Consider the following 10,773-nt stretch of genomic DNA (forward strand, 5'->3'; position numbering starts at 1 on the left):
AAATAATTGAGGAGTTTCTAACTAAATTTTAATACTTATATTTTAAAAATAATAAAATTATAGTTACATCAGTTATAATAAAGCTGGTGGTTCTAAATAACAGTGGAAATAATATCAAATTAATTGCATAATTAAATTAGAATTAGAGTTTAAGTTAACAAATTTTAACACCATATTTTTTATTATTATTTTGAATTTTTGTTAGAATATCTAATTAATTAATTTGCGTCACATAAAATATGAGTTATCATACAAATTCACACTTAATACATGCTGTGAACTGAAAGATAGCCTATGTTTTGAACTAAACCTATTTATTCTTTATTTCCTTCAACAAAATGATCAAATAAAGCAGCTTAGATTGAACAAAAATTCCACTATACATTAGGTGGGAGACAATGAGTTAACTCCTTCCTCTTCTTTAATGGAGAACAAAAAAGAAAAGGTTGGAAAGGCCATGGATGACTATGTACATAGGAAGGACGTTTTGGCACGATCCAAAACCTCAGAATAACAAAGGAGTTGCTGAACTTTGAGGCAGTGCACAGTCTGATCGAACCCAACCAATTTTCTCGTTCACGTTGTCATAAACAAATAGACGACCACGCATTGAGATATCTGTCGATACAAAGAGAAAGTAGAGTAACTGATGAAGAGCCAAATGAGGAACTTGTGTTCTATTCGATCAATTATGTTGATTTTCGCACTTCTATTTGATAGTTCATACCTCCAAGAATGAATGTGGATCCATCGTGCAATTTCCGACCATTAAGGATGCCCAAACACACATTACCAATGCTCTGCAGAAGCAAAAAGTCTTGTATTCATTTTGTAGTGCTAGAGTGAGTGTTTTTTAAAACTAATAATATGCAAGGAAATACTCACGTGTCTCACTAAGTAGCCTTCAGGAGGAATCTGAAGCTTTTTGGTCACAGCCCACCAATTGCTTCGGAATTCAAGGTTTAAAGGTTTGAAGAACTGCGCAATGTCTTCGATAGATCTAAAAAAGAAAAAAAGATGGAAAGTTTTAGAACCGATTCAATAAGAGTTACATTTGCTCGAAATTAGATGTATAAGCACTTTCATGCAACCAGTGATCCCAGTTCACAATATTCATAAGAAAAGAAACTTTCATCAATTGGAAGCAAGTTACTATACAGTTCCGACTATTTCTATTATACCTCAAGGGGGCCTTGGCTTGCCAGCATACGGGTAAAAACGAGTCTGACATGTTACGCACAAGGCTTTCACTGGAAATATCATCAAGCTGCAATCAAGAGTAAATATTAAAAACAATTTATACAGTGCTGAAGGACAGTTATGATTAAAATTCTTCTAAGAATAACCTGTTTACGTACAAAAGATACTAGATCATTGTATGCTCCTTCTGTAAAGTAAGTGTATGTGCTCCCGGTGTCAAAAACTAGACTTCCTCGTCCATTCCCTTCGTTGCCAAATCTAATCTGCCTTCTTCCATAACTGATTTTTACGGTTTCCGTCCGATAAGCATTGCTGGACCATAAAATGCATTTGGGCTGTAAAAATCTGAATCTCTCTTGAATGTAACAGAGAAAAATCAAGAAAATGGTGAAACTATTTACTATAATACCGTTCAAGCAAAAATAATCACAAAGAGAGGAAAAAAAGACCAATTTACTGAACATTGAAACTCTTGAACAGTTTAAACTGTAATAACCATAACTCCCTATCTGTCTAATGCCACGAGACTAACTGAAACTCTTCCATCCCACATGTTCTCTCGCATTTTCTGCAAAACGTTCTTCCAAAAAGTGGAATACTCTACTGAAATGATTCAGCAGCTAACTGGTTATAATGACATTTGACATCAAAATATTAAACATGAAAACAAGAAAATAATGGCATCTCGAAAATCCTACTCACAGAACGTTGCTGTGAAGCATGGGGACCCAGGAAATCTGCTGATGCGGAACAAAATCATCACCAAAGAACAAATAACCACCACCATTAGCACTAGCCGCAAGGCAGTGTCCTATGACATTCTTTATTATTCCTTGGCGAGCCAATTGAGAAGGCAAGCTAATTTTGGCCTTGCTAAGTCCAAGAATTCCATCTGTCTTCCCCAGTGTGTTTAAAAGCATACCTTGCTGGTCATATGCACAACTACGTAATAAACCAAAAGAAAATAAACATCGAGATCAGTAAGTGGCATGCAAAAAGTTCTACCCGGGCCGCCAAAAGATTACATTACCCAAAAACTACTTTTGAATGTGCCAAGGAACCATTAGCAATGTTTAGATAAAGTTCATCCCTAGCAAGAACTCCCATGGAGGAGCTATGGTCTGCATATTCTATCTCATAATCACATTGGTGGCAAGTGTCACAGTATTTGGTTCTTTGACTCCCTTGAACTTCAAAGCAGTAAGAATCCCTATGCGGTATAATGTTAGCTTCGGCCGGCTTATAAAAAGGGTGTGCTCCCTGGATAACATATTTCGAGCAGAGTTTCATGATTACCATACCATAAGCAGTAAAGGGCATATAAAACAAAGTCCAATGGACCCCATTTCTACAACACAACAGTCATAGTCTCGTAGATAATATATATGATCATTGTTCGAGCATTTTCTAATGCATGATGGACAAAGCTTCATCGTCATCGTTCATTGAATGAAACAACCAAAAAATACTGCAACTGCAAAAACATATGTCTTGCACATTAAAATGCTATCTTTCTAAAATTAATCAATCTTACTGTTTTTCGGCTCTCCTTTCTTTTGTGTTATGGTTGTAATTATACAAATGATAACAGTGGTAGAAGTGCCAGCACACAAATGCTATAATAACACGTGCAGTATATATGTGAGACAGAGACTGCATAACAGTGATACAACCATAGGCTGTGCATAAAAAATTTTAAGCCATAGGCATTACCTTGGCGCAGCTGGTGCACGGGGCATCACATTGAATCCATGTTAAATCACTCCCAGTATCAATATCAAGAAAATAAGGCCTCGGAGGACTCCCAAAATGCAAATACGTGTAATACAGCCTGTAATATGATTTTAAAATCGTAAATTGCATATTTTCATCTCAAGAGCATCAGCCCAAACCCCAATATCAGAATTTGTCCCTCTAAATGTACTAAAACAGAATTTGTTCTGCAGCCAAATGCATGCATCTATTTCACACTTGAAAGCTACTAGATTGGTTCAAAGCTAACAACATAAGGCGATCTTAACAACTTAGGAAAAATACGAAAAACGAAAGAATATCCATTCATTAAATCCATCATTACTAATATCAGAAAAACAACGAGCCAAATTAAACATACCCGTCAGGATAAATGTTACCCTTAACAGGCACCACACTGGAAGCATCAACTTTCGACGCAACCGATACCAATTTCCCCGTCGTTAAAACCGGGCGAGATTCCGAGTCCACAAATCTTCCAAGCTTAAGTTCAACTTCCCCCAACAATTTTTTTTGATACAACGGGAAAAGAAACGTGCTTTGCGACCCATTATTTTCACGACGATCATCATCACCATTTTCGAACCGTAATTCGAAAAGGGTCTCTCCAGAAAGAGAAACCCAGAGATATAAGGCGATCAGAGATATACCCAGAATCGGGAGAACACTTTTTGAGATTTTGTAAAAGAAATTTTGGGCAGAAATGTTACGATTTTGGGAGGCTAGCGGTGGACTATTAACAGGAGGAGTTGGTGTTTGATCGTCGTTAGATAGAGTGTAAGCAGTAATAGTTTTGCCCAAAGAGGGGTCGTCCGGCGGAGGCAACGTGATTATCACCACGCCCGTTAGCTGAGGCGAAGGATTATGATTCACCTCCATTATCGCCTACAGCGTGCTTACGATTGCGTGATTCTCTCTGGTTTTCACCTCGCAGAAGAGGTGAAGAAGGGAACAGGAAGGGGCGACGACTTTTTAAGTTCCTAAAGTCAACGGTAAAAATTGTATAGGAAAATCACTTGCATGCTCCAACTTATTTCATTTATTTTATGAGAAATTTTGGCTTTAAATAATTCTCTCGATTGTGAAATTTTAATTAATATTATCTTTGTTTTTGTTGTTCCACTGACTTCGTCATAGATGATTCAATATATATATAAAAGATTAAAATTTTCAGTAATTTCTCGACCCATTAAAATAAGGATAAATTTGTGAAAAATACATCTGTCAAAGTTCAAATTAAGATTCAGTACCTAGTTATATTTTTTTAAGAATTAGTACCTCACAATACCATAACTTTAGTTTTAACTCCCCACAAACCCAAATTTACGCCCCTATATTGTTTAAATAAATATATTATTTTATTCACACAAATTTCATAAGTCTTCTCCATCTAAAATATATTTTTTAAATAAATATTTTTTTTTAAATTATCACGGAATAAGATTAAATACTTATTTTGACATACAAAGTACCTATTATTGGGTTTCAGATACTTGATTCCATTTTTTGAATACTCCAAATGTATAAGAAAATACTATATTTTCGATTAATCACCACAAATATAGTCATTGTTGGGTTTTCATGAAAAATGCATTAAGATCACTTATTCATGTAATTTTATTTTTTCAAAAAAAAACATAGTTCATCACTTATCATGAAATAAGATTAAATATTTATTTTGACATATAAAGTACCTATTTTGGAGTTTCAGATGCTTGATTTGACTATCTGAATACTCCAAATATGTAATAAAATACTAGATCTTCGAACGATCACCATAAATTCATTAATTGTTGGTATTTTCATATCATTTTATTTTTTTAAAAAACATAGGTCATCACTCATCATGAAATAATATTAAGTATTTATTTTGACCAACAAAATACATATTTTGAAGTTCCAAATGCTTGATTTTACTCTTTGAATGCTCCAAATGTGTAAGAAAATACTGGATCTTCAAGTTATTACAATAAATTCAATAATTGTTGGTATTTTCTTTGAAAATGCATTAAGATGACTTATTCATGTCATCTAATTTTTGAAAAAAACTTAATTTCTCACTCATTGTTGAATTAGAAAAATTAATTATTTTGATCGATAAAATAACTATTTTCGGGTTCCAGATATTTGATTTGGCTATTTGAATACTTCAAATGTGTAAGAAAATAATTCAATTTCAAGTAATATTAAGTGACTTTTGATTGTGTCATTTGTGAAGTTAAAATGCGATACTAAAATTGATACACATAGTATCTAATTAGAGCATATAAATACATGATTTTTCCCCGTAAATACGCATATCCAATTATTTGAGGGTGTCAAAATCTAATTTGAAGTTAATATTAAGTGACACCGATGATGATATTCATGAAGCAAAAATGTGATACCTAAATTAATATAAATAATACATAATTCGAGTTCACAAACGCTTGATTTTACCTTTTAAATACTCAAATTCGATTGAGTATGTCAAAATATATAATTTGAATATAATATTGAATATTTTTTATAATGAATTTGTGAATAAAAAACGTGCTACCTAAATTGATACAAATAATACCTAATTTGATTTCACATATACTTGATTTTACCTAATTTGATTTCACATATACTTGATTTTACCCTTTTAAGACTCAATTTTGATTATTTTGGGATATAAAAAATATAATTTCAAGTAATATTGAGTACTTTTTTATGTGTCGTTTGTGAAGTTAAAATGTAATACCTAAATTAGTACAAAAAATATCTAATTCGAGTCTACCAATACTTTATTTTACTCCCTAAACGAGAAGTATTTTATTTTGAGTTTGCAAATACTTGATTTCGTAAATGAGATACTCACAATATATATTAAAATACTGGATATTCGAATAAGCAACGTAAGTTCAATAAATGTTGGTATTTTTATGGAAGATACATTTGTCTAACATATTCATCTTATTTAATAATAAAAAAAAACAAATTCTCAACTAAACATGAAAATTTTAAAGTACTTAGTTTTACTTGAGAAGTACCTAATTTGAGTTTGCAAATACTTGATTTCGTAAATCAGATACTCACAATATGTATTAAAAACTAGCTATTCGAATAGACAACGTAAGTTCATCAAGTATTGATATTTCCATGGAATAAGCATTTGGATGACATATTCGTATCATTTAATATTTTTTCTGTAAAAGAAAAACAAATTCCCAACTAAACATAAAAATTTTAAAGTATTTGTTTTTATTTGAGAAGTACCTAGTTCGATATTGCAAATATTTAATTTAGTGCATTAGATACTCATAATATGTAATATTTTACTGTATATTCGAATATGCAATGTAAGTTCACCAGTATTTTAATGCATATTGTGAGTATCTCATTTACGAAATCAAGTATTTGCAAACTCAAATTAGGTAATTCTCAAGTAAAACTAAGTACTTTAAAATTTTCATACTTATTTGAGAATTTTTTTAACAAAAAAAATATTAAATAAGATGAATATATAATCCATGCTTAGTGATCGAGCAAAACTTTCATTATAAAATTCTTAGTAACAATTAATAATATTAAAGATCGAAATAATCACAAAGTGCACGATGTCAAGTAATAATATAATCATGGACTTTCAATAATTACAAGTGCACGATGTCAAAATTTTCTATGCTTAGTGATTGAGCATAACTTTCATTGTCTAAGGATTGTATTTCTCAATTATTATTCTCAGTTATTCATTTTTTAGCAGTGATACTTCAGATGATCATTTACTACTATATGATTATTAAATAAAAAATCAATGAAATGGTTCAAGGATTAAATGATGAAATAAATAAGCTAGAATGATTGATTAAAGTTCACTGAGAAATGAATTTGTTGGGAATCTCGGTTCACCTACCTCTCGCCAATCTTCTTAATTCATTCGACAATGATCTATGCTTTCGACGAGATTTCACATCCAATTGAACACACGCTCTCAAGTTATGTCAAACTAATTCAACTCAGTGAATTAATTAAATCTCTTTAATTATTTATTAATGGTGAATTGCATGTCGTTTATTAAATCTCATAGCTTTCGACCTATTGCATTATGACTATTGACGTGTATCCGACTTCATATTTCTTTGTAAATTGTAAATCCACGGATTATGCTATTCGTTCCTATCACGGGCTTAGTTGAAATTGAAATTAGGTATTTCGCAAATAAAAATAAATACTTCAAAATGTTAAATGCTTAGTTGCGAAATTATTTTTAAAAAAAATATAAAAAAAATTAAATGAAATGAACATGTCATCCAAATCCATCTTGGATGGAATGCGAGCATTTGCATATTCGAATATCCAGTATTTTAATACCCATTCTGAGTATCTCATTTACCAACAAAAGTATTTTAAAATTGAAATTAGGTATTTCGTAACTAAAACTAAGTACTTGAAAATGTTCAATGCTTAATTGCGGATTTGTTTTTTAACAATAAAAAAATAATTAAATGAAATGAACATGTCATCCAAATGGATCTTGGATATTTATAGAGTCGAATTAGATACTTTTTATATCAATTTAGTTATCACATTTTAACTTCACAAATAACATATCAAAAGTTACGCAATATTACTTGAAAATATATATTTTATATCCCAAAATAATCAAAATTGAGTCTTAAAAAAGTAAAATCAAGTACGTGTGGAATCGAATTAGGTATATTTGTACCAATTTATTTATCGAATTTTTAATATCACTAATCTCATCATCAAATACTACTCGATATTAAATTCAAACTATATATTTTGACATCCTCAAATAATCGAATTTGTGTATTTAAAGAGTAAATCAAGTATTTGTGAACTCGAATTATGTATCATTTGTATTAATTTAAGTATCACATTTTTACTTCACGAATTTCATCATCAGTACCACTCAATATTAACTTCAAAATATGTTTTGACATCCCCAAATAATTGGATATGAGTATTTAAGGAATAAAATAATGTATTTTTAGATTCTAATTAGATTTTTTTTTTTACCAATTTAGGTATTACATTTTATCTTCACAAATGACACCAACAAAAGTTACTTAATATTAATTGAAACTCAATTATTTTCTTAAACATTTGAAGTATTGAAATGACCAAATCAAATATTTGGAACCTCAAAATAGGTACTTTATCGAGAAAAACAAGTATTTTTTCTAATTTCATGATGAGTGAGAAACTGTGTTTTTTTCAAAAATTAGATCACATGATCTTAACGCATTTTCAATGAAAAGACTAACAATTAATGAATTTATGGTGATGTTCGAAGATCCAGTATTTTATTACATATTTGGAGTATTCAGATGGCCAAATCAAGCATCTGAAACTCCAAAATATATATTTATATGTCAAATAAATATTTAATCTTATTTCATGATAAATGATGAACTATGTTTTTTTTTTTTTGAAAAAATAAAATTACATGAATAAGTTATCTTGATGCATTTTTCATGAAAACCCAACAATGACTACATTTGTGGTGATTAATCGAAAATATAGTATTTTCTTATACATTTGAAGTATTCAAAAAGTGGAATCAAGTATCTGAAACCAAATAATAGGTACTTTGTATGTCAAAATAAGTATTTACTCTTATTCCGTGATAATTTAGAAAAATTATTTATTTAAAAAATATATTTTAGATGGAGAAGACCCATGAAATTTTTGTGAATAAAATAATATATTTATTTAAACAATATAAGGGCAAAAATGTAAATTTGGGTTTGTGGGGAGTTAAAACTAAAGTTATGACATTGTCAGGTACTAATTCTTAAAAAAACATGGATAGGTACTGAATTTTAATTCAAACTTTGACAGATGTATTTTTCACAAATTTACCCTTAAAATAACGGATGATTCAAAATTAAAACAAAAAAGATTAAATTTTTCAAAACTTAAAATATGTAAGACTAAAATCAATTTTTGATAATATGAATAAACAAAATTGCTATGAGGCAAGTAAACAAAATTGCGATTTTTTCATTATTTTAAATCATTTTGAGGATGTTAAATTATATTATATATTGATTTTATTGATATATATAATTTTTCATTTCACAACTTTTATCATATAATCGATCAGTTTAGATTGTTAAAATGTTATTATATTAGTGGCAAAAACTTGTGTGAGACGGTCTCACGAGTCGTATTTGTGAGACGAATCTCTTATTTGGGTCACCAATTAAAAATATTACTTTTCATGCTAAGAGTATTACTTTTTGGAGTGAATCTCATATGAGACCGTCTCACGGATCATAATCTGTGAGACGCGTCAACCTTACCTATATTCACAATAAAAAGTAATACTCTTAGCATAAAAATAATACTTTTTCATGGGTGGCCCAAATAAGAGACCCGTCTCACAAATACGACCCGTGAGACCGTCTCACACAAGTTTTTGTCTGCTTTTTATTGTGAATATGGGTAGGGTTGACCCGTCTCACGGATTATGATCCGTGAGACGGTCTTACATGAAACTCACTCATTATTAGTTATTTGAGATCTTCGGGTGAGGTTTTTTTTCTGCTATACGTAATTCATCGATACACACATATACAAAGGATACACACATATATAAAGGTATGATGTGATGAGCGTCTCTTACTAAGCATTTCATGGGCACCGCAACATGTTCACATGAATATCTTGTGAATGTCACGTTAGTCGGTCTCGAGAAACATATTGTCTTACACGTTCATGTGAACATCTTGTGATGTCCATGGAATGTCAAATATATAAAAACTATATATATTTATATATCAAGACACATTTACACACATTCGTTTTTAATATAACACTCATATACTTATAATTATATTACAAAAAAATAAACTGAAGCAAATATATCGAAAAATAAATGAAATTTTCTCTATTTAATTTTTAAATAAAGTGCCACAAAAATGATAATGAAAATGAGTGAGTTTTGAAGTACATAATATGAGAAGGAATTTTATTGTCAATAGGGACCTTTGCACATGTTGCATACATATGTGTTATTTTCGTGTTAAATTTTTTTGTTATTTTTAATTTAATATTTTTTTTTATATATTTTTGAAAGAGTGGGTCTCATGTGAGACCGTCTCAAGGATCCTAATATGTTAGACGGGTCAACCCTACCCATATTCACATTAAAAGGTAATATTTTTAGCATAAAATAATATATTTTATAGATAATCCAAATAAGATATTCGTCTCACAAATACGATCTGTGAGACTGTCTCACACAAGTTTTTGTCTTTCTGACATTATAATGATCATTTAAAAACTCAAAAATTTGGATAAAGATCAAACAAATATTTTAGAAATTCTAATTTTTTTGAAAAGTAGACATGATAATAATAAGATAATACATAAATTTACTAAAATAAATTTTTTAATTGACATCAAGTTTAGCTATTTTATGTGTGGGGCTCTTAGCTCCTAATCGTTATTATAATGCAATCTGATTAGGGTTAATTAACCACAGCGGAAAACGAGTTTAAAATTTCTTTACAATGAGCCCAAAATATCTCTTCTGATATTTAAATACTAAAAATAGTATCTAAATTCAAAACATAAAACACGCCCACACGAAATCAAAACCAATCACATACAAACAACTCATATCCTCGGGACATGCCCCGGTATATAGATATATATACATATACTGGGAACAAGACATAAACATAAACCTCAGCCCAAGCTGTGGCTTCCTCCAGAAGTGCCCTCCCTGACCTCCTGATATCCTGGAGTACCTGCCATTGTCCACACACAAAGACAACAACAGCCCCCCTTGGGGGTGAGCAAAGCTCCGTATGGAACAACCAATCA

General features: G+C 30.4%; 1 protein-coding gene across 1 annotated transcript; it reads right to left on the bottom strand.

The window, feature by feature from the left end:
- Positions 1 to 214: 214 nt before the first annotated feature.
- On the bottom strand, positions 215 to 3,956 carry LOC140803330 (aspartyl protease APCB1-like). The gene is made up of 9 exons (XM_073159166.1): positions 3,314 to 3,956; positions 2,914 to 3,031; positions 2,231 to 2,460; positions 1,903 to 2,142; positions 1,359 to 1,512; positions 1,182 to 1,267; positions 886 to 1,000; positions 728 to 800; positions 215 to 618 (listed from the first exon to the last, which is right to left on the bottom strand). Exons 1-9 carry the CDS (start codon positions 3,829 to 3,831, stop codon positions 506 to 508), a joined length of 1,647 nt encoding a protein of 548 aa, XP_073015267.1. The 5' UTR covers positions 3,832 to 3,956; the 3' UTR covers positions 215 to 505.
- Positions 3,957 to 10,773: the final 6,817 nt, after the last annotated feature.

Source organism: Primulina eburnea, chromosome 10 (genome assembly GCF_022965805.1).
Source record: "Primulina eburnea isolate SZY01 chromosome 10, ASM2296580v1, whole genome shotgun sequence".
In the NCBI taxonomy this organism is placed as follows: Eukaryota; Viridiplantae; Streptophyta; class Magnoliopsida; order Lamiales; family Gesneriaceae; genus Primulina; species Primulina eburnea.